Raw genomic sequence first — 22,322 nt, 5'->3', positions numbered from 1 at the left:
AGAGACCGGTGGCGATGGAGGTGGCGAAGGAAGAGGGAGGCTGACGGCGAGGCCGGGGGACGGGGGGAGGGCCGCAGATGGGGTGTGGGCTGGCAGCTGAGGACCGGCCTTCCTCATCCCTGACCACAAGGTGGGACAGGCCGGGGGCACACGAAACCGTCAGCAGCCCAGGAGCGGGGTCTGGAGGTCGCAGCCCACGTGTGCTGCTGTCCAGGCGCAGAGGACACAGGCTCGCTGGGCTGGAGCCATGGGGGACCTCGGCTGGGCCAGACCAGCGGAGATGTGCCCGCCTTCCCCAAGGCCCACCAGGAGCAGCATCTTCCAGAAGGCACAGCCGCTCAGGGCCCACCTGGCTGCCACCAACTACTGATCACGGAGCCCTGCTGGGGGCCCAAGTGTTGATGTCACGGGGTGGAGTGGGCAGGGTCCCTCCTTCTGGAGTGGTCTGGTTGGTGCCTTCAGAGCCTCAGCTGGTGGGCTTGAAACCAGAACACAGTCCAAGCAGTGCAGGCTCAGCGGGGGAGGGCAGAGAGGACTGGGAGAGGGGGCAGGGTGAGGAGGGCGGGCGGGGAGATGGGGAAGGGGTGGGGGAGGAGGAGAGAAAGAAAGAAGCCTCGTCTCGGCTGAGCGCTGCCTCCTGGCTTTACCACCCAGAAATCCACCCACGCCTCTGCAGCATCTTTTTCGATTTCCTGTCTGCTCCACCACTCCAAGGGAGAAGTTTGCTGCATCCACTCCTTTCTGTGTGGAGACCGCAGAACTGAATCTGAATGCAGACGCCCTCTTGCAAGCTTCAGGGTGTGGGTTCTAGCTCTGCTGTCTGGGTCACGGTGATCCTCTCCGTTTCTGCCCTGGCTCTGGACACTTCAAGCACATTCCCCCGTCTTCCTCCAGGGGCCTGGGAAGACCCATTTTTTTTCCCAGTTGTCCTCACGGGACGGCTCAGCTCAGGTGGAACTCCCTTCCATCGGCATCGCGTGACGGATGGATGGTGGCTAATCAAGACGCTGCTGTGCCTGCCTCAGCCAGGGAGAGATGTGGTGCACAGGAGGTGCTCCGAGGCTCTGGGAGACGGTGCAGACACGAGCTAGGCGGGGGCACTGTGAGTCTCTGAGAAGGACTCCAGAAACATCTTGGGAACTTCTGCACCTGCCCCTCAGTCTATCCCAACAGGAAGAGGCTTCTAGCATACCTGCCTGATAAGGAGCCAGCGGCATTCCTGGGCATCCAGCCACACAGGCTCCAGGCTGGGTCTGAAAGAGTTATCCCTGGCAGAACACCTACTGTGTGCTGGGCGCCGTGCTGCGGCCATGGATACAGGGGAGAACAAGCAGGTGGGCCACCTGCCTGCATGGAGCTGACCGCCACGTCCGTTTATAACCTCGACGGCCACCCTGTGGGGTAGGAGTTGTGAGCTCCGGGCACAGTGAGGCGGGGTGGCACACACAGTTGGGAGTAGCAGAGGTGGGGTTCCAACCCCACAGCCAGCAGCACCCTTCTCTGGAAACTTCCTCCACACTCTGTGATGTGATACAGGGTTAAGAAGTATCTCCGATGTCACCTTCCCAGGTAACATCTGTCCCTTGGAGTCTAGTCTGGTTCTGCCACTCACTAGCCACTCACTTGCCTTGGGATAGTCACCTAACTTCTCTAGGCCTCAGTTTCTTCAGCTGTACAATGGGGGAAAACCAGGTCAACCCTGCAATGTTGCGGAGATAAGAGAGAGCTCCGGGAGGGCAAGAGTTTTTGTCTGTTGCATTCACTGCTCTACTCCTGTGCCTAGAACAGTGTCTGAGCACACAGTAGGCATTCGGTAAACATCTGTTGAGTGAATGAGTGGAGTGCCAGAGCCCTAGAACACAGTAGGTGCTCACTAAATATGTATTGGATGAATGAGTGGACCTTGAGTCCTCTGGTGCATAGTAGGCATCTGATAAATGTCCATTAAGTGAATTGATGAACAAAAGAATATATACGAATACTGTAGCTTCGTGGTATAGTCTGAAGTCAGGGAGTCTGATTCCTCCAGTTCCGTCTTTCTTTCTCTAGATTGCTTTGGATATTTGGGGTCTTTTGTGTTTCCATATAAATTAAAAAATTTTTTGCTCTAGTTCTGTGACAAATGCCATTGGTCGTTTAATAGGGATTGCACTGAATCTGTAGATTACCTTGGGTAGTACAGTCTTTTTGACAATATTGACTCTTCCAATCCAAGAACATGATATATCTTTCCATCTGTTTGTGTTGTCTTCCATTTCTTTCATCAGCATCTTACAGTTTTCAGAGTAGAGGTCTTTTGTCTCCTTAGGTAGCTTTATTCCTAGGTATTTTATTCTTCTTGAGGCGATGGTAAATGGGATTGTTTCCTTAATTTCTCTTTCTGATCTTTCATTGTTAGTGTATAGGAATGCAAGAAATTTCTGTGTATTAATTTTGTATGCTGCAACTTTACTGAATTCATTGATGAGCTCTAGTAGTTTTCTGGTAGCATCTTTAGGATTTTCTATGTATAGTATCATGTCATCTGCAGACAGGGACAGTTTTACTTCTTTTCCAATTTGGATTCCTTTTATTTCTTTTTCTCTAAGTATTGGTGGCTCACATGTATGAAGGCCTATTAGATAAATCAGGATATGATCATGCAGAAATGCTGGGATTTTTACTCTTTCTAACCTGCAAGGCTAAGAATCCAGGCTTCAGGAAGCAGACAGGCCTGGGTTCAAATCCTAGCTCTGTCCCTTCCTAGCCAGGTACCTTGTGAAGCCTCGCTGTGACAGTGGGAACAGTAACTCCCAACCTCACAGAGACAACGTACGTCATCGGGACAGTCAGTACACATGAGCGTAGCCCACGTACACCTCCACCTGCCCCCAGCTCTTCATGCCAGGTGGATTCTGGTGCAATTGAACTTGCATATATATTACTTATTCATTTCAAAACATTACTACTAATAAATATATGCTTAAAATCTTAATGATTGTTTTTCAATTAATGGCCCCTCCCATCAGGTTAGATTAGATTGAGGATCGAGGGCAGATGTTCAAGAATAAACAATTCCTAGGTCCGAGCCTGCTCTGAGCAGCACAGAAAAGGGGTGAGGATACCCAAGCGGTCTGTTCAGCCTCAGAGCAAGCCAGATGCTGACACACGTGTCTCCAAGTCGGGCCACACCCCATCCCCTGACAGGCCATCCTGTGAATGCGGCTCCATCGTTTTCTCTCTAGTGCTTACCACAGCAGTAGACATTCCATGAATACTGGGTGAAGAAAAAAATGCATGTACTTTGTATGTATCATCTCATCAGGATGTGGATGATCACCCCATCTTGTAGATGAGGAAACTGAGGCTCACCAGTGAGAAGCCATCTGCTCGAGGCTCACACTGCTCAGTGGCAGGGCCTGGATCTGAAGCCATTGCTTTGCCCTTCCACAACATCACACCCCGCCCCCGCCCCCCCCCCCCCCAGGCAGAAAGCTAAGAGGAAACCTCAACCACTGGAACTCATGTCTACACACATACATTGTTCAAAATCCACTGAGACACAATGAGCAAAACAGAGAGAGGCTCAAGTCAGGGAGACGCTGGCTTCACTGGCACTAGTAACAGTCACACAATAAAAACCAGAATTCCCAGGTCTGAGTCTGAGCAGAGTGTGAGCCAACGGTAACTACAGGAAACTCGATGCAGATTTAATGACACCATGAATCATCCCCAAAGACATGCTATCACCCCCCCCATTCTTCATCAACACCCTGAAATTAAAGAGGAAATTAAAAATGTATCGATGTTCTTTAACATCGAGGTCTGGATGGGAAACCAGATGTCCTTTGAAGGTGGCCTGAAGGTACTGTAACCGAGTCCAACACAGCAGCTGATGGTCTATAATAGAAGCTGACATGGTGCCCAACCCTGTGCCTGATGCGGTAGGAAACACGAGACATTTATTAAGTCCCTAGAGTGTGCAGGTGAATTCTGCATCATGAGAGCCACTGTATATTGCGCCTTCAGGCTCTGCAGACGTTATTCAATTTTATCTTCACGACAGTCCTCTAAGTCAGCAACTCTTATAATCTTCCTATTTCACAAATGAGGCTCAGGAAGGATAAGTAATTTGTCATGGAATACACGGGAGAAACATGAATTTAAACCAAGGGATCCAGCTTCGGATTCACGTGTCCTGACCACTCTACTCTGCTGCCCGCTATTGCCTTTGACTGTTCCATTTTACAGAGTTAGACATGGAGGCTCGGAGGGCAGATGGGGAGGAGGGAGGAGAGCCGAGGCTCTCACCTCGGCCTCGCTGACCACGTATCACCACGACGCTCAGCTGAGCCCCTCGCAGCAGAAGACGGGCTGCCGCAGCCTTCCGGAGGGCACACTGTGGGTGTGGACTCGGGATCAACCCACGCAGAAGAGTCAGCAGTGCGAGCAGCTCCAGGTGCACTGGGAACCGTGGACGGTAAAACGCGGCAGGAGGCTGGCAAGGGAGAGGCGAGGGGCTGGGGCCTGAGGGCACAGCCTTTCTGGAGGCGGCGGGGCGCAGTCAGGCTTTCGGAAGAGGGGTAGGGTCTGGGGGTGGGAGGGGCTGAGGAAGACACCCCAAGTAGAAGAGCCCTCCTACCAGCTTATTCAGTGGTTTCTGCAAAACCCTGGACCAGCAAGGGCTGATGTCTACATTTCACAGGCTTAGAAAGCCCACTTGGCTGAAGGGAAAGACTCGAAACAAGGAAGAGGCCACAGGGGTGCGATGCCCAGGGAGGCCTGCTTGATGGCAAGCAGGAAAGCTGTGGGATATGCAGCAGAGAGGCCCTCCGCCTGGTTATTTCTGGCCTGAAGGTGCAGAGACTTGAGTCAGGAAGCAGACTCTGTAAATACCCTATATTCCTTATAGTATAATGTTTTTATGAGGCAAGATAACTCTTAAGCCTTGCTTGCTGTTTTCTCTGATCTTAAGCAGGTGCTGAGTCCTTGACACTTCAAAAAAATGACCCATTAACTGCCCTCAGTGGACACCTGCCCATGTATCTCCTGCGGGTCACCAGAATTTGCCTTGTCTCACCCACACATTCTTTCTGGCCACCAGGTACTAGGACTAGTGGGTTTTGAACAGAGTTGCCATCAGAATCATGCCTGAAACTCTACCAAAAAAACCAGTTTCAATGGGGGTGGGGAGGTAAGGGGACCATTCTAGTTTAAAAGAGACTAAGGACTAATGGAAGATGTTAATAAGAGGGGAAACTGAGGGTAGGAAGACAGAGACGGGGGAATATGGCCGCTCTGTTCTTTCAGCTCAATTCTTCTGTAAGTCTAAACCTCTCTAAAAAAATAGTCTATTTTTTTTTTTTTTTAAAGAGACAGACCCAAAGAAACAAAACAACGAGATGCAATGAGTACCCTTAATAGGACTCTCCTTTCAAAAAGTACAGTGGATACAACTTCAGAACAACTGGGCTAATATGAATGTTGGTATCTTGGATGATACAGTGGATTTGTTCATTGTTTTAGCTGCAATAATGGTGCAAATAGTTAGGAAACGTCCTTCTTCGCAGGATAAAGATGTGAAATTATCTTAAGGAGAACTGTCATGATGTTTTCAACTTACTTTCACATTGTTGGGCATAAAAAAATGTGTTTAGATATAGACAGAAGTAGAGAGGAAGGTAAAGATAGAAATAAATATTTAAAAAAAACTGTTGCCCACACACCTTCATTGTTTAAAAAAAAAAAAAAGGAGGAGAAAGGAGGAGAGAGAGAGGGAAAGGGGAAGGAGAGGACACTTTACGGGGGATTCTATTGACTGATAAAGAACAAAAAAAGAAAAGCAAACATTTTACTCGCCCTTCAATGTTCAGCCCCACTGCAGCCACCTCCAGAAGCCTTCGCCCACCTCCCAGGCTGGGCTAGGGGTCTCCTCTGGTTCCTACAGCCCCTGTGCTCCCCCAGCCTCTATCCTATAATTGTTTGCTTGCTTGTTTGTAACTCCCAACAAGACTGTTAATTCTGAACTAGACTGTATTTTTCTCCTGTGAATTCCCAGGATCTAGAAGAGTCCCTTAAGGGAAGTCTGTGGAGTGGAAAGGGTGAAGGAATGGAGGAACAGAAAGATGAGGGATTGTGGGAACAAAGAAAGAGGGGCCAAAGGCTCCATCTGGCTCATCCGGCTGCTTCATTCAGACCCCAGCAGCCCCACTTATGGGTCAGCCAAACCCACTTCTCTGAGATTAAAACCAAGAGACTCAAAACCAACTTCCAGTACACAACCTAGAGGGGATTCCTCCCATGTCGAAACCCAATCCAAAGCCTGGTTTTATTTCTAGAGAATTTTATCAACTTCAGAATTGAGAGGGAGCTGGAACCACATCTGGTTTGAACCCCTCATTGTCCCCCTGGAAAAACAGAGAAGGAGAGAGCCTCCGGGGTTCACAATCTGATGAGACGGGAAAGTACTGGCTCTCAAACTTGAGCCTGCCCTCTGATACAACCTCCAAAGTGTCCTGAAAGAACACACTGCGTATGTAAAGTAATCAAATCGGATTAGAGATTCAACTTGGGTTCAACAGATTTTAAATAAATTTTCAATGCTTTCTTTCACTTTCTATGCATAGACATTAGCTCAGCTGAGTACTGTACAATGGCAATAACCACATAAAAATATGGGAACATATGTATATGTATAACTGATTAAATTTGTTATAAAGCAAAAAAAAATAAAATATAAAAAAAAAATTTTTTTAAAAAGAAAATTTCAAAAGATGCAGTTTCCAGTATGTATGTTTTGATAAGTTTACTTAACAAAAGTTTAGCTCAGTTAGAGAACCGCAGATACTACAAGAACGTTCTGAACTATGAGTGATTAATCCAAATGGTTTTACGCAAACTTGCATCTAACTTAGGTGAGCCTCAAAATTCCTGAAAGATTTGCAGATCTATCGTATAAGACCTGTAGCTCTGGACAGAAAACAGCCCTCCTTCCCATGGAAGCCTGTCCAAGAGTGATGCTGGCTCCAAAGATAAACCCCGGACAGAGCCAGGCTTCTCCTGCCCCTCACTTGCTCAGGCCTTGGGTCCATGGTTAGTACGTTTGCATTGAAAATTTCCATGCTTCCAGTTTCCACATCTGGCCCACTAATCTTCTTAATACTGATAAAACTGAAAAGAACCCTTTTGTCCTAGGAAGACATAAAACCAGTTTCATGAGAGGCTCATTCATTAAGTACATTCAGGATGGATTAAAATGATCCTGAGCTTGGGGCTTCCCTGGTGGCACAGTGGTTGAGAGTCCGCCTGCCGATGCAGGGGACGCGGGTTTGTGCCCCAGTCCGGGAAGATCCCACATGCCGCGGAGCGGCTGGGCCCATGAGCCATGGCCGCTGGGCCTCCGCGTCCGGAGGTTGTGCTCCGCAACGGGAGAGGCCACAGCGGTGAGAGGTCTGTGTACCACAAAAAAAAATCCTGAGCTCTGGTTCTAAGAATGCAGAGACCAGTAAATAAATGTGCTATTGAAATAAGATTAGCAGTTGATGCTTAACCTACTTTGAGAACAAGCTGTTTTTAACGCCAAGTATCATCCATTCACATTTACATAATTAATGAACTAATTACAAACGAGTCTTATCTAATCATTTAAGCAGGTCTCACATGACCCATCCTTGCCCCCACTTCTGCAGTAGAGTAACTGCATTTCCTTGAAAGTAATACAACTTTATTTGAAAGACAATACCTTAGGGCTTCCCAGGTGGCTCAGTGGTTAAGAATCCACCTGCCAATGCAGGGGACACAGGTTTGAGCCCTGGTCTGGGAAGATCTCACATGCCGCAGAGCAACTAAGCCTGTGTGCCACAACTACTGAGCCTGCACTCTAGAGCCCGCGAGCCACAACTACTGAGCCCACGTGCCCCAACTACTGAAGCCCTCACACCTAGAGCCCGTGCTCCGCAACAAGAGAAGCCACCGCAATGAGAAGCCCACGCACCGCAACAAAGAGTAGCCCCCGCTCGCCGCGACTAGAGAAAGCCCACGCACAGCAACAAAGACCCAATGCAGCCAAAAAAAGACAAAAAAACAAACGAAAAACCCCCTATAGTTTAGACCTTTTTACTGATTCAGGCCAGCCTTATCCTACATAAAAATCCACGGGGGCTGATCAAAGGAGGATGGTGGTGTCTAAATCTTTTGCTTTTTTTTTTTTTAATTTATTTATATGGTTGAGCGGGGTCTCGTTTGCGGCGCGGGGTCTTGGTTGTGGCTCGGGCGCCTCAGTTGGGGCACTCGAACTCTCAGTTGCGGCATGCATGTGGGATCTAGTTCCCTGACCAGGGATTGAATCCCGGCCCCCTGCATTGGGAACACGGAGTCCTATCCCCTGTGCCACCAGGGAAGTCCCTCTTTTGCTTTTAAACTAAGAACCACAAGCCAAGAGTATGGGGTTGTAAATGTTTACAGAAAGCAAATTTTTCCTTGAAAAAGGAAAAGTTGTAATGCCGTCTTTTAGCCAAATGAAAAAGCAGTTGTGTTAAATCAGTACCAAAGCAAATGATACGTACAACAGTAATTAGCGAAGATTACACAGTAATTAAAATCACGATGATTATGTGAGTGAGAATAATTTATACAATAATCTCCACGCTCACACTGCAATATGGTACAAGTCCAATAGCAACAGTGCAGAGCCATGTTTGGTAATAAATTCAAATCACAGCATCTCTAATTATGTGGTGACAGATCGGTCATTGAAATTGAGGGATAAATAAAGTCTCTGACCAGGATACACACAATTTTATTTGGACTTCCCAAGGCTACCAAATGGGGATCCCAAACACTCCAACACTCCCCATCCCTCCCCCAACAGAGGGAGCCCCAGACCATCAGGTTCCCCCACTATATTCCAAAAAGCCTTATTCCATGCTGCTAGCAACTTGCTCTGTGATACAAGACAGTTACCCCGTCTGGCAAAGCCACACCTGGCTCTTCATATCAGCATCATCCTTCTAATCACCCTATCGGAGTGATTAGAGAGGCGATCTAACTTCCATCCACTGGTCATTAATTTGCTCAATGCATGTTTATTGAGCACCTACTATGTGCTAGACACTGTGGTGGGTGCTGAGCTAAGAAGGAAAAGAGAAAGCTTATGTCCTTAAACAGTTCACAGCCTAATGAGGGAGACAGACACCCGAACAGATGATCCTAACGTATTATGGAAAGTGCTACGGGAGAGGGAATCATGGGGTCTGCAGAATCACGGCAGAGGGGCACGTGACCCAGCCAGGGAGTCAGCAAAGTCTCCTGAGGCAGGTGACACTTGAGCTGAGTCACAAATAAGAGTTCATGAGGTGAAGAAACATGGGAAGGGGATCCAGTCAGAGCGAAAACCATGGACACAGGACCAAGGGTGGGAAACAACACAGCGTATGAGGGAGTAGCATAAACCATTTGGGGCACAAAGCATGAAGAAGAGATACAGGGACATGAGACCAGAGAAGCAGACAAGAGCCAGGTCACAGAGGGCACGGGAAGCCCACTAAGGTGGTTGAATTCCATCCTGTTCTATCCTGTAAGGCAGAGGTCACAAAAGGTTTTCTATAAAGGACAGATAGCATATATTTTTGGCTTTGGGGCCACACGATCTCTGTTGCAACTGCTCGATTTTGCCATCATAATGCAAAGGCAGTCATAAACAACATGTAAAATTAAAAAAAAAAACAAGAGCATGGCTGTTGATACAATAAAACTTCATTTACAAAAGCAGGTCAAGGGCCATAGTTTGCCTGTGGGTGGTAGTTGGTTGACTCCTGCTGTAGGTGACGGGAAGCCACCGAAACCAGATTTTCATTTGAGAGAGATCATCCTGGCTGAAGCTCAGAGGAGGGACTAGAGGAGGGTGGGGTTGGAAGGTCTTTGCCAGAGTCTAGAACAGAAATGATGAACAGCCTGACTTCAAGGTGCTGACAGTGAGGATGGAGAGAAGTAAAAAGGGTCAAGAGTATTTGCTTGGCCACTTCCCTGGTGGTCCAGAGGTTAAGACTCCATGCTTCCACTACAAGGCACGTGGGTTCGATCCCAGGTTGGGGAAGTAAGATCCCACATGCCGCGCAGCCCAGCCCCCCCCAAAAAAGCACTTGCTTAAAGCGGGGAGGGGCAGAATAAGCAAGATTTAGGGATCAGCTGACCGGGGATGAGCAAGAGGGATGAGAGCCTCAGAGGAGTCGAGGGCGCCAGCCTGGGTGGCTCTGTGGATGACAGAACCACCAAATGATACTGATGACACTGGTGGGGGAAAGGGAGGAGTCTCCCCTTGGATACGCTGGGTTCAGACACCAGGGAGACATCCAGGTGGAGAGCTTCTAGAGGTAGGCGGTTAGAAATGATACACACGTTTGAAACCTGGGAGAACGTTAAGAGCTGGAGGGCTAGATTTGGGGGTCATCCGCTTACGGTGAGGGGGTTAAAATCACAACAGGACTGCCTGGGACCAGGTGGAGAGAAAAACAGCAGGTGAGAGCAGCATCCTGTGATCCCCAGCACTGGCGGGGCTGGGGAGAAGTTTGGGGAGCTCCAAGGAACAGAAACAGCTACAAGGCCGGGCAGGCAGGGAGTTCTGAGAAGTGTCTGACAGAGGCCAGTGCAGGAGAGAAGTCCAGAAAAAGATCAAGACTGGAGAACGTCCCCTGGTGTGTCCCTTTGGGAGCCGCTGACACGGTGAGAAAAGTTTCAGTGCAGTGGCGGGGGCAGGCTCAGGCCTGGAGGAAAGTGAGGCAGAAACGTGAGGTGAGTGAAGACGGTGCATGCGGGCCTTGCTTTGAAGAAGCTTGGCTCCAAAGGGAAGGGAAAGGTGATGGGTGAGGACACAGTTAGAACGGGGAGGACCCGAAGGTGCTTATAACCTGTGGAGGAAGGACAACCAGAAAGGCAGAAGCTGAGGATGCAGGAGGGAGAGGGGACGCTGGGCGCGCTGCAGGGGAGAAGGGGCAGCGGGATACGGATTCGACTTGAACAGGACTCGATCTTATCTTCTGAGACCGGAGGGAAGACGAGGGCAGAGAGAGACGGACTTACAGACACCACAGAAGTTCAGGCCATGATTTTCTTTTCTTTGAATGAACCAGGAGTTCAGGGTGTCTCCTTAGAGTGAGGAATCAGGGCCAGAGGAAAGTCAGGATGGTTTGGAATAACTGTCCAGTAAAATGAAACAATGGACCAGTGATAAGACATCAGCATCTGAACAGCTGGTTCAATTAATGCCCATCAGTGCGTGGACCCTGCAGAACTGTGTGAGTGACCAAGGCTGGGGTTCTGTGGGATGTGGGGATGGGGGTCTAGACAGAAATGGGGCTTGGACCTGCCTTGGAAAGCCTGAGGTGCTGTGAGGCCCAGAGTGGGGAGAGAAGCCTTTCCTGGAGCACTCTTCCGGCAGGGCAATGGCCTGGAGGGCAGGAGGGAGAGGCCAGGCACCCTGCAGGGCCGGGGAGAGCATACCAGCCCTGGACACCCTGGTACCACCTGCAGCCGGCTGTCAAGAGAGACTCCTGAGCCAAGCGTGGCTGCCACCCCCAAGCCCATAAACTCCCTCCCCGGGGGCCACGGAGTTAGCATCTCCGTCACCAGAAGCTTTTGCATTTATCAGCGGCAGCTGCGTGATTCCTGGGCTGGAAATCATAAAGCTTTAGGTGTATTTCTCTTGAGCTGACATCCCCTTATAAATAATACAAGGAGTGCTTTTATTTTTTTGGCAGAAGACTGCTTTCTCTCTCTCTTCTCTTTTTAGAGTGACCTTCTTTCTCAGTCAAGTTTGGGAATGCCCAAGGGACTCATTTCTTGAGCCCTTTGACGGGCCAGGGAATCCGGGGGGCGGGGGGCGGGAGCACACAGGAGCCTTGTATGCTATCCTGCCTCCTCGCACAAACAACACCCGGATGATCTGGTAGCATCTAGTCAAGTTTAAAACGCAAATTCCCTTGACCCAGAGAATCATTTGCCCGTGTGCATAAGGATGTGTGCTTTTTTTAAAAAGGCTTACAAGTTAATAGCAAATATCCTGAACTCAACTAAAAGTGAAACAAGAAGACTGTAGTTTAATAAACCCATGGCATCATTTAAAGATCTTCTGCAGGAATGTAAAAGAATGAGATAGACTTATGTGACTGATAGGGAGAGATCTCCACGGTATATTGTTGAGGCAAAGAAGCACTTTGTAAGAATTTAGGTAGAGCATAATATACATAAAATAACATCATACCATTTATGTGTTTTAAAAGCCCATAAAAATGCTATGTATTTGCTACAAGTACATGTATGTTTATAAATACACAGAGAAAGATGTGGAAGGATACATGCCAAACTGAAGATGATGGATACCTTTGGGAAGGGAACTGAGGTTGGGGTGGTGGCCAAGAGGACTGTAGCCTTCTCAGATATAGTCTAAGTTCTTAAAAGGGAGAAGGATTTACAGATTATAAAGCTGGAGGTCAAGGCATCTGAACTCTGGGTTAGTCCTTACTATAAGCTTAGGTAAGATATTTCCCTCTGCAGACCTCAGTTTTTCCCATTTATATAATGAGAGAATTGGACTAATAATCCGGTGGTCCCTTTGAACTCAGAAGTTCTAGAACCTTTAAATTGTAAATGTATTCCAAGGACAGGGCTTAAAATTTTCAAGGCTTAATGCCATGGAATCTGGCACTCAGTAGGCACTTAATAAATGTCTTTTGGATGGATGTTGAATGTTGAATAAGGATCCTTATACAGGTTTTTTTTTCTTTTTTTTGTGTGTGTGTGATACGCGGGCCTCTCACTATTGTGGTCTCTCCTGTGGCGGAGCACAGGCTCCGGATGCGCAGGCCCAGCGGCCATGGCTCACAGGCCCAGCCGCTCTGCGGCATGTGGGATCTTCCCGGACCAGGGCACGAACCCGTGTCCCCTGCATTGGCAGGCGGACTCTCAACCACTGCGCCACCAGGGAAGCCCTACAGTTTTAATATTAGTAATGGGCCAGCTCTTTGCCAGTAAACTCTGCCAGGTGAGTGATCCACCTCCTGGATAAAAGTCAGAGAGTCACGGCAGTGTGGCAAACACAAATATAGGCTTCGGAGGCGTTCAAACCTGGGTTCAAATCCTGCCTCTTTCACTTACTTGCTGAATGACATGGAGCAAATTTCTGACCCTGAGTCACAGTCAACGATGAGCTGTGACCAAGTACAGTTAGTATTTCTGCTCAAGTGTTGATGTTATGGTCAGCTATTCATTCAACAAACATTTATAGAGCACCATCTGTGTGCCAGCCCAAGGGACACCAACATGAAGAAAACTGACAAGGAGCTTACGGTCTCTTCTTGCCTCCTGCCCCACTGCTGTCCTTGGTGCAGGCCCCTCTGCTCTGAACTGCAGCTGGACAAGCCTGAGGACTTGGAGGGGGAGCAGGCAGGAAAAGGGGTACCAGGCTCTAGAGAGGGCTGCCTGGAGGTGCTGCCCGAGGCGTAGCTACAGGAACTGGGGTGTGGCCGTCTTTGCCTCAATCACTTGTTCCCTAAACTCTGGGCCTCAGATCCCTCTTGTGCAACATGGGGGTAATGACATCAGTCTCCTGGGGTTACTCTGGGCATCAAATAGATACCAACACTAATAAAGCAGCTACTTTTCTTGAGCTCTTTCTAGGGCTCTGAGTGCATCCTCTCATTAACCCTGACAATGATCTACTCACAAGAAAACATGAACAGAGAAGTTAAGCAACTCGCCCCAAACCTATGGTTACCGGGGGGGAATGGTGGGGGGGGGGAGGGATAAATTGGGAGATCGGGACTGACATATACACACTACTGTACATAAAGTAGATGACTAATAAGGACCTACTGTATAGCACAGGGAACTCTACTCAATACTCTGTAATGACCTATGTGGGAAAAGAACCCAAAAAAGAGTGGATACATGTATATGTATAACAGATTCACTTTGCTGTCCATCTGAAACTAACACAACATTGTGAATCAACTATACTCCAATAAAAATTATTTAAGAGAAACCAAAAACTTGCCCCAGATCTCACAGCTTCAGAGGAGCGAATGCAGGATTGGAAGCCAGATGCTCTGACTTCAGTCCGTGTACTGAAACCACTGCGGCCTCCCACCTCCCACTCAAACGGGTTCCTTATCATGCACCCTAATATAATTATAGTTATGAAACTTGGGTACTATGTTAATGAGCTTTCACATTCAGCTCTGGCTGCCTCCAGTTCTGCTTCTGCTGCCTTATACATTGGCTGATGGGGAAAAACAGACGTATTCAGTTATCAGGAGAGAAAAAGTCCTCATCATTTGGAGTTCACAGAGGACATGACTCTTTCTCCACACAGGTCTTTGTTTTTAATTAAGAGCGGTAATCAGATAAGCTTGCTTTAATTAACTCCCCCAATGCACCCCATTCTCAGAGCCTCCCTTTGATATTTTCGACATCAAACCTTTCAGCCTAAGATTATCAGCAGACACGTGCCAGACATTTGCCATTTCCCGAATGTGCCCGAAAGCTTGGAATGTACTTGCACCCCTTTATTTTTATAGAGACAACTCCCTGCTTCAGAGCAAACACGTTTCAAGTCAGGAAGGGGTTGTCTGCGTTTGCTCCTTAGTTTGTGATTTTTCTTTCTACCTTATCACATTGGTTCCTCTGTTATCACACAAGCAGTGTGCATTTCATCTTAATTATGCATCTGCTTAATCCATAATTTCTGATTTATGGCCATCAGCTCCTAATTACAAGAGGGCTGCCCTTGAAAAGGAAAACCGAACGAGCTGGGCGGAATGGAGCTGCAAAGCAAGAGGAAAGATGGATTTAAGTCCTACAGCTAAGGCTAAGCCCCGGGGCCCATTTGTTGGAGCAACTTATTGTTGCTAATCCTATAGATTTGTGAGGGTCCCATCTCAGGCTGTGACTGAATTTGTCTCCTTCTACGGTAGGAAAAAAATATAAAATTCTGACATTCAAACGAAGCTGAAATTTCTGAGGAGGAAATCATCCAGCCTAACAGTTTTTATATGGACTCCCCATTAAAAGAAAAACAAAACCAAAAAACTTTAATATGTTTATAGAGAAAAATTTAAATCCAAAACTATCTATAAGTGGAAAACTAGTGGGATTTGCCTTAGATAGAAAACAACTATAATAAATCCACAGCTATTTTTTTAAATGTTCACCCCCTGCTATTTAAAATCATCTGGAAAACTGTGCTTTAGGGAGGGCTGTATTAGATTCTCATCATTTCACCTGTTTGGAGCAGTAAATACAATTATATTTCCTGTTTTACAGGTGAGGAAGTGAAGGCTCAGAGAGGGTAACTGGTCTGCCTAAAGTCACACGGCTAGGAAGGGGCAGGGTCATACCTCAAACTGGACCATGCTTGTCCTTGTCTAGGACAGAGGAAATGGAAGACTTGAACAGCAACCTTCAAAGCCTGAGATTCTTTCAGCTATTGGTCATCCAGAGGCAGCAGGGAGATACTCTTACCTGGGGCTGAGGATACAGCTGCTGATGGCTGACTGTCGAGAGGGGGTCCTCACCGTGTCTGTGGCCATGGACAGAGTACAACTCAACCAGGACTGCAGACTGCCCTCTGGCTGGGAGCTGAGGATGGAGACGTTATCTCTAGAACCAGAATGCAAGATATTGTCAACATGATGACAACCACAGGAATAGCAATAACTAGATAGTCACCCCTTAGCATGAGCCAGGCATTGTGCTAAGTGCTGACATGCATAACTTTTAATCAGTGCTCACAATACCGTCCCTGAGCGGTGGGAGCCAGTGCTGCACCTCTTACATAGATGAGAGTAACGGGATTTGGGGAGGCCAGCTTGGGTCTTGACTAAGGTCACCCAATTCCAATGCCCGTGCTAATAACCACTGCTCTTCCTTGGGAAGATAAACACTCTAATATAGATGCTGAGGTATCTCTAATTTTGGAGTAAAGTTTGGCACTGAATTTCATACCAAGTGATATGGTCATGGAATATGTCAAGTGTGAAGGCCTTAACTCCTTGCCTGCCTAAACTGGAATGTCTTTGGGGACAGAGACTTAATTGTAGGCCCCCTATTTCTGAAAGCAGCACAGGGAGAGGCCTGTGTGGGCCTCTCATTGCTGTGGGTATTCAATGATTATTTTATTTTCTGGTTGATATAGTCACTCAAATATCTATTATATATAATATATAATAAATTTATACATTGATATATACACAAATTTGTTTGTTTGCTTATAGAGCACTCTATGCCAGGCACCATGAGAAGGAACTATAAACATGAACCCAACAATGGCCCTGCCCTCAAGACCCCATTTTAGCAGAGTAGACATCTATATAAATAACCATAAAAGAAAATTATCAATGCTGTAGATAAAGACAAGATAGGTTCTAAGGAGGACAAGGAGGGAGCCTTGATTTGCTTCTTGGAGGCATAAGGGAAGGAATCAAGTAGTGGCAGTTGAGCTACATCTTGTTTGAAGGTTAGGGCTTGGCTACACAGGCCTGGAAGGAATAGCACACACATAGGTATGGAAGGCACGGATGATATGGAAAGCAGGAGTCCCAGGTGGAGGGGGAAGTAAGGGTCAGAATGTGCAGGGCTCAAATGTCAGTCTAAAAAGTCTCTTCTGAGGCAACGGGGAGCCACTGACAGTGTCTGAGGACAGTGGCATGGTAAGTCATGGGCTTCTCTTTGTCTGCGAGAAGTTGGACGGTTCAGTAGTACATCTCCGGGGCTATATGTTATGACCATGGAGTCAGAACTCTTGTGGGCACTGCGGATAACTCTCCAGGTGGGTGTGGATGTTTCTTCTGCAAACTGGACACAGAGGGCCAGGGGCTCGTCTTTGGCTTTGGTGTAATTGGCTCAGTTCTACTCAGGGTTAACTTACGTCTCTTTTCTGCCACTGCTGCTACAATCCACTGCTGTCTGGACACTAGAAGAAGGCACAAGAAAGAGTCTGTTATCCTTGTGCTGCCAGGGGCTGGGGAAGAACCCAGTCTTTGATGTTAAATAAACTTGGGCTTGAGTCCCACCTCCAACCTTTGCCACTGTGTGATCTTAGGCAAGTCACTTGTCTTCTCTGAGCCTCCTGTGCTCTTTTGTAAAATGTAGCTAATAATGGGCCTCCTCCCCCAGAGCTGTGGAGCAGACTGAGATAACCCTTATAAAGATCTCAGCATGGTTCTTGGCAAATAAGCAATGTTAATTAAAGGGTAGCAACCATTACCACTCCTCTTGTTTTAGTACAACTAGTACTGCTATTAATAGCATCGTAATTGTCAATGAGCACAGCATTTGCTCTATATTCTTTGCGAGTGCTTGCAAATCAGACACGGGGATGCGGTGGTTGGCTTTCCCAGTGCATTCTGGGAAACTCTGAGCTAATTACAATAGTAGCTATTCTCTTGGGAGCATCCCTTGATTCAGCAAATACGCATTACATGCGGTCCCACTAACCACCTTGCCAGTCTCCCTCCTGGAGTTGAGGAAGCTGACACCCTTGTCCAAGGTCACGCAGCTTTGAATCCCAGGTCTGTAAGAGCTACTCAGCTCATGCTCTTCATCAGAGTGCAACCACCCAGTGTACGGGTGCAGACACCCAAACCACAAACCTCAGACACCTGAGCCGTCACTTTAATCCTGGTTCCTCAGGCCGGGACCTCCCATCTTTATTCTTCAGTGAAATCTGGGCAATTCCTTCCCAGAAGCCCTGGTCACTTCCTCTGAAGGATGCACCTGCAGCTCCTTGGTCCTTAACCCTCAAGGGCCAGTCACTCTCGGGGTCTCTACTAACACCTATTCATCCCCACCAGACTGAAAGAGTCCCTCACAGGCCAAGAACACATCTTATTCGTCCCTTTAGCCCCAGGGCAAAGGCTAGAGCAGAAATTCTCTCAGACGATGCCTGGTGAATCCAATAGAAGAGGGGTCTGTAAATGACGGCCAAGGGCCAAATCTAACCTACACATCTGCTCCTATAAATAAAGTTTTATCGGAACACAGCCACCCCCACTCATTTGCATTTTGTCCACGACTGCTTTTGCTCCACGATGGCAGAGCAGAGTAGTTGCAACAGAGACCACATTGTCTGAAAAGCCTGAAATATTTACTATCTGGCCTTTTAAAGAAAAATTTGTCGACCTCTCCAGTATTAACAAAAAGCACCTTTTGTGAACGACCCCTTGAGAGGCAGAATAATGACCCCACAGATGTCAACATCCTAATCCCTAATCCCAAGAACCTATGACTGTGTTTCCTGACACATTAAAAAGGGCTGTGAACCTGGAGGGGTGGGATAGGGAGGGTGGGAGGGAGACGCAAGAGGGAGGGGATATGGGAACATATGTATATGTATAACTGATTAATTTTGTTATAAAGCAGAAACTAACACACCACTGTTAAGCAATTATACTCCAAAAAAAAAAAAAAAAAAAAAAAAAAGGGCTGTGAAGACCTGGTTAAGGATCCTGAGACAAGGAGGTTATCCTGGATTACTGGGGTGGGCCCAGTCTAATGATTCCAATCCTTAAAAGCAGAGACCTTTTCCCAGATGTGGTCAGAAGAACACGTGGCTATGGAAGAAGAGTCAGAGATGCAACATTTCTGGCTTTGAGGATGGAAGGGGCCACAAGCCAAGGAATGTGGGTATCCTCTAGAAGCTGGAAAAGGCAGGGAAATGGATTCTCCTCTAGAGTTTCCAGAGGAACACAGCTGTGCTGACACCTTGATTTTAGCCCAGGGAGATTAAACTGACCTCTAATGAATGGAACTGTAAGTTAATAAGCCATAAAATTTGAGCTAATTTGCTATGACAGCAATAGAAAACCCCTGCAATAGAATAAAAGTATCTTTGTGAGTGACCCTAAATCTTCTTGAGGATCTATACAAATTTTTCCTGATACAGCTTTTAAACAAACTATTTAAAAATACTTAAAAACTTTAACTGAAGTGGCCAGTGCGAGTAGAACCAGCTTTATGCCTGCTGGTGGCCCGAGTCTCTTCTAAGGCTCTATGTGCTGGGGCTGCAGAAGGAACACCAGACTGTGAGGAAAGGCAACTGAATCCTCGTGTTCTCACTGTATAGCCTTGGCCTCCTCTCTTCTCTGTTCGGGGTGTCCGGTGTGTGAAATGAGGCGTTTGAGCCAAGATGCTTGGATGCTTAAAAATTATGTGCAATGGAGAGGATGCACTTAGGCCCCTAGAGCAGGAGTCCTGGGCCTTTTATGAGCATTTTTTTAAAGATTTATTTTTATTTACTTATTTAGGCTGAGCCAGGACTTAGCTGCAGCACGCGGGATCCTCTTTTTCAGTTGTGGCACGCGAACTGTCAGCTGTGGCATGCATGCACAGAGTCCTACTCACTGGACCACCAGGGAAGTCCCTACGAGCATCTTTTATGAAGACCATGGAACTTCCATTTCCCCAAATGCACAAACACAGACTCAAATTTTAGTGCAGTATCTGAGGGTTCAGAGTATAATTTCTAGAACTCGTGTGTGGACACCCCCTCCCTCGACGTACTAGTTCACAGGCCCCAGTTAAGGACACTGGTTCCAGCTGACCAACAAAGCTAAAATGTGGTAGGCAAGGGCCCTGGGAAGCGGAGGGAGGGGCTTGCGTGAACAGGGCTACATCTTCTGAAACGCTCAAAGAAAGACAAAAGAACTGAAGGGTATTGCGGCCCAAGCCGTAGCGTTCAAAACAGTGTGGCATGCGCCTTAAAAACAGAGAGGGTGAGTTGTACCTGGAACAAGGTTTCTCGTGCCCGCAAGCAGGGAGGAAGGGCAAACACGGGCCGCAGTGGGGGTGGGACTTGAGGCATGATGATAGAGAGGGAGGGGCTTCAGGCCCATTTCCCACCCCAGGAGTCCATGACCCTGATTACAAGAGGGTGTGCCCAGAGATCCTGGTGGGTGCCTGGGCAAGCTAATGACTCCATAATCCTAAGGCAACTGGCCTTGAACTCTGCAGGAGACAAGGTCTGGGCAGCTGGGCATACTTCCTCACCCACTTCATTGGTTCGATCTTTAATTGAACCCAGCACAGGAATGTCTGCAGAGCACAATGCAACTAACCAAGGTGCAGGCTGGTGTTAATTCAACTGGCACAACTGGACATCTCAAAGTAAATGAGTCTCTAGCCTTGGGGGAAAGAGCCCTTTCAGAAGGGAGCAAATTCAAACACTGAGTCCACCCATGGGGAAACGTCCTCTCTCACTCTGATCAGAGGATGGCTGTACTTCAACCTAAGCTAGAATTTTCTATAGGAGTTTGCTTTGGTGTAAAAGATGGGGTTCTTCTTGAAGGAGTTTAAAACCCACTGACCCTTCCACCACAAGAAGAAAGAGACTCTGGACTTCAAGCTCCATGAGGCAGATCCACGTTTGCCTGTTTGCGACCATACCTCCTGCCCTGACATGGGAGGTTCTCATCGATGATGATGATGATGGTGATGATGATGATGATGTTGTTTGTCTGTTGGGTGGGCAAGCAGAGGCCCAGGGAGGGCAGGTGACCTGTCCATGGTCCTGATCTCCTTGGCAGTGCAGCCAGCACTGGAACATGACATGTGGTGCCTGGTTTTCCCCTCATCTCCTGACATGTGGTCAGTGGTTCTTTCTCTTGACTTGGTGCATGTGACTTTTCAAGAGGAACTTGGGCCAGGCACTTGTGGACAGGGGGATTGCTGATGAGCAAGAGAAGTAATTAAAAGTCTTCTGCTGTATTCCTTTCAGGGGAGTCTTTGCTAGGCAACTCCAGCCTGAATACAAACATTGCCTGGGAAGTAACACATGAATGCACTGGCACCACATCACAGTGACAGACACAAGTTCACCAGAATGACAGACCAGTTCCTTTGCAGAGAACAAAGACCTTGACAACGGAAAGGGGAAAGATGGGGTATGGGGCTTCCCTGGTGGCGCAGTGGTTGAGAGTCCGCCTGCCGATGCAGGGGACACGGGTTCGTGCCCCGGTCCGGGAGGATCCCACATGCCGCGGAGCGGCTGGGCCCGTGAGCCGTGGCCGCTGAGCCTTCACGTCCAGAGCCTGTGCTCCGCAACGGGAGAGGCCACGACAGTGAGAGGCCCGCGCAAAAACGTTTGACACGAGAGCAGAGCTTAGTCGCTGGAGGTGTGGGTGATGGGGTCAACCTGGAAATCAAATCCCAGCCCCATCACTTACTGTGTGAGCTGGGGCCAGTTTCTTGACCTCTCTAAGCTCCAGTTTCCTCTTCTGTAAACTGGGGGTGATAATGGTTACCAACCTCCGAGAGGTGTTGTGAGAACTATGTATGTGAGACAGGCAGGCTGCATGGCCTGGCACAAAGTAAGTCCTCAGGAAAGAGTATTAGCACAATGATCATGGTGCCCTGTAATGCCAGAGTGGATAAAGCAGTTTGGAGCCCTCACTCCCCACTAGCTGGGTACCCAGGCCTTCCAAGCTAGAAAGATGCTTAGAAAGACAGGTGTCCTCTGTGGCATCATTTAAATGTGCTACTCGGCATGAGGGCCCTGTGATGTAACTTGGATGTCTTAGAATAATGGAGAAGTGCTTTAAGTTCTTCCTTCTAAGCAAAATTAGAAGGTAAGAGAGTTGTGGGAAAAGAGATGTGGGCAGTCCCAGAGCCCGTCCTACTTCGTAGCAGGGACCGTTACAGTCTGACCAGAGCCTGGGCCCACGGATGAGTAAGTTAACTCAGAATTATGCCCTCAGTGGCAGCTGCAATCTTTGGTTAGACCCAGATCTTTCTATGTGTCCTGCCGCAGCCTTGTTTTAGCCAAGTTAAAAGGATGTATGTTGGGGGCTTCCCTGGTGGCGCAGTGGTTGAGAGTCCGCCTGCCGATGCAGGGTACACGGGTTCGTGCCCCGGTCCGGGAAGATCCCACATGCCGCGGAGCAGCTGGGCCCGTGAGCCATGGCCGCTGAGCCTGCGCGTCCGGAGCCTGTGCTCCGCAGTGGGAGAGGCCACAACAGTGAGAGGCCCGCGTGCCGCAAAAAAAAAAAAAAAAAAAAAGGATGTATGTTGGAAAATGTACAACTTACACTCAACACAGCAACAGAGGACTCCTTTCCAGGGCCTTCATCTCAGATGGGGTCAGCTGGCGTGGAGACACTCTTGGCTGACCCAGGAGTCAGGGCTCATCCACTGACCTCTCCACACTCCGCCCCCCCACCCCCCCAACCCCAAACTCCCAGCCAAGGTGATGACAGAGCAGCTGCAGACCCTGGGCCAGGAATCGATGGGGCTGTCAGCTGATGCACCCCTCGCTCCATGAGTAATGAGCAGGCTCCAGGCCTGGGGGAACAGCTTAA

At 48.2% G+C, this 22,322-nt stretch overlaps 1 protein-coding gene across 2 annotated transcripts in view; it reads right to left on the bottom strand.

Moving 5' to 3' along the window:
* MYO18B (myosin XVIIIB) overlaps positions 1 to 22,322 on the bottom strand; it is a gene marked incomplete at both ends in the record, with an annotated part of 226,000 nt that overhangs the window by 4,040 nt on the left and 199,638 nt on the right. For both annotated transcript variants that reach the window (XM_079717540.1, XM_079717539.1), the window contains 2 exons: positions 15,493 to 15,630; positions 16,898 to 16,942. In XM_079717540.1, the coding sequence (XP_079573666.1) occupies positions 15,493 to 15,630; positions 16,898 to 16,942 (183 nt within the window). The remainder of the gene's footprint in view (positions 1 to 15,492; positions 15,631 to 16,897; positions 16,943 to 22,322) is intronic.

The sequence above is a fragment of the Hyperoodon ampullatus genome (genome assembly GCF_949752795.1).
Source record: "Hyperoodon ampullatus genome assembly, chromosome: 13".
NCBI lineage: Eukaryota > Metazoa > Chordata > Mammalia > Artiodactyla > Ziphiidae > Hyperoodon > Hyperoodon ampullatus.
Note: the sequence above shows the minus strand (reverse complement) of the source record. Positions and strands in the feature narration are given on the sequence as shown.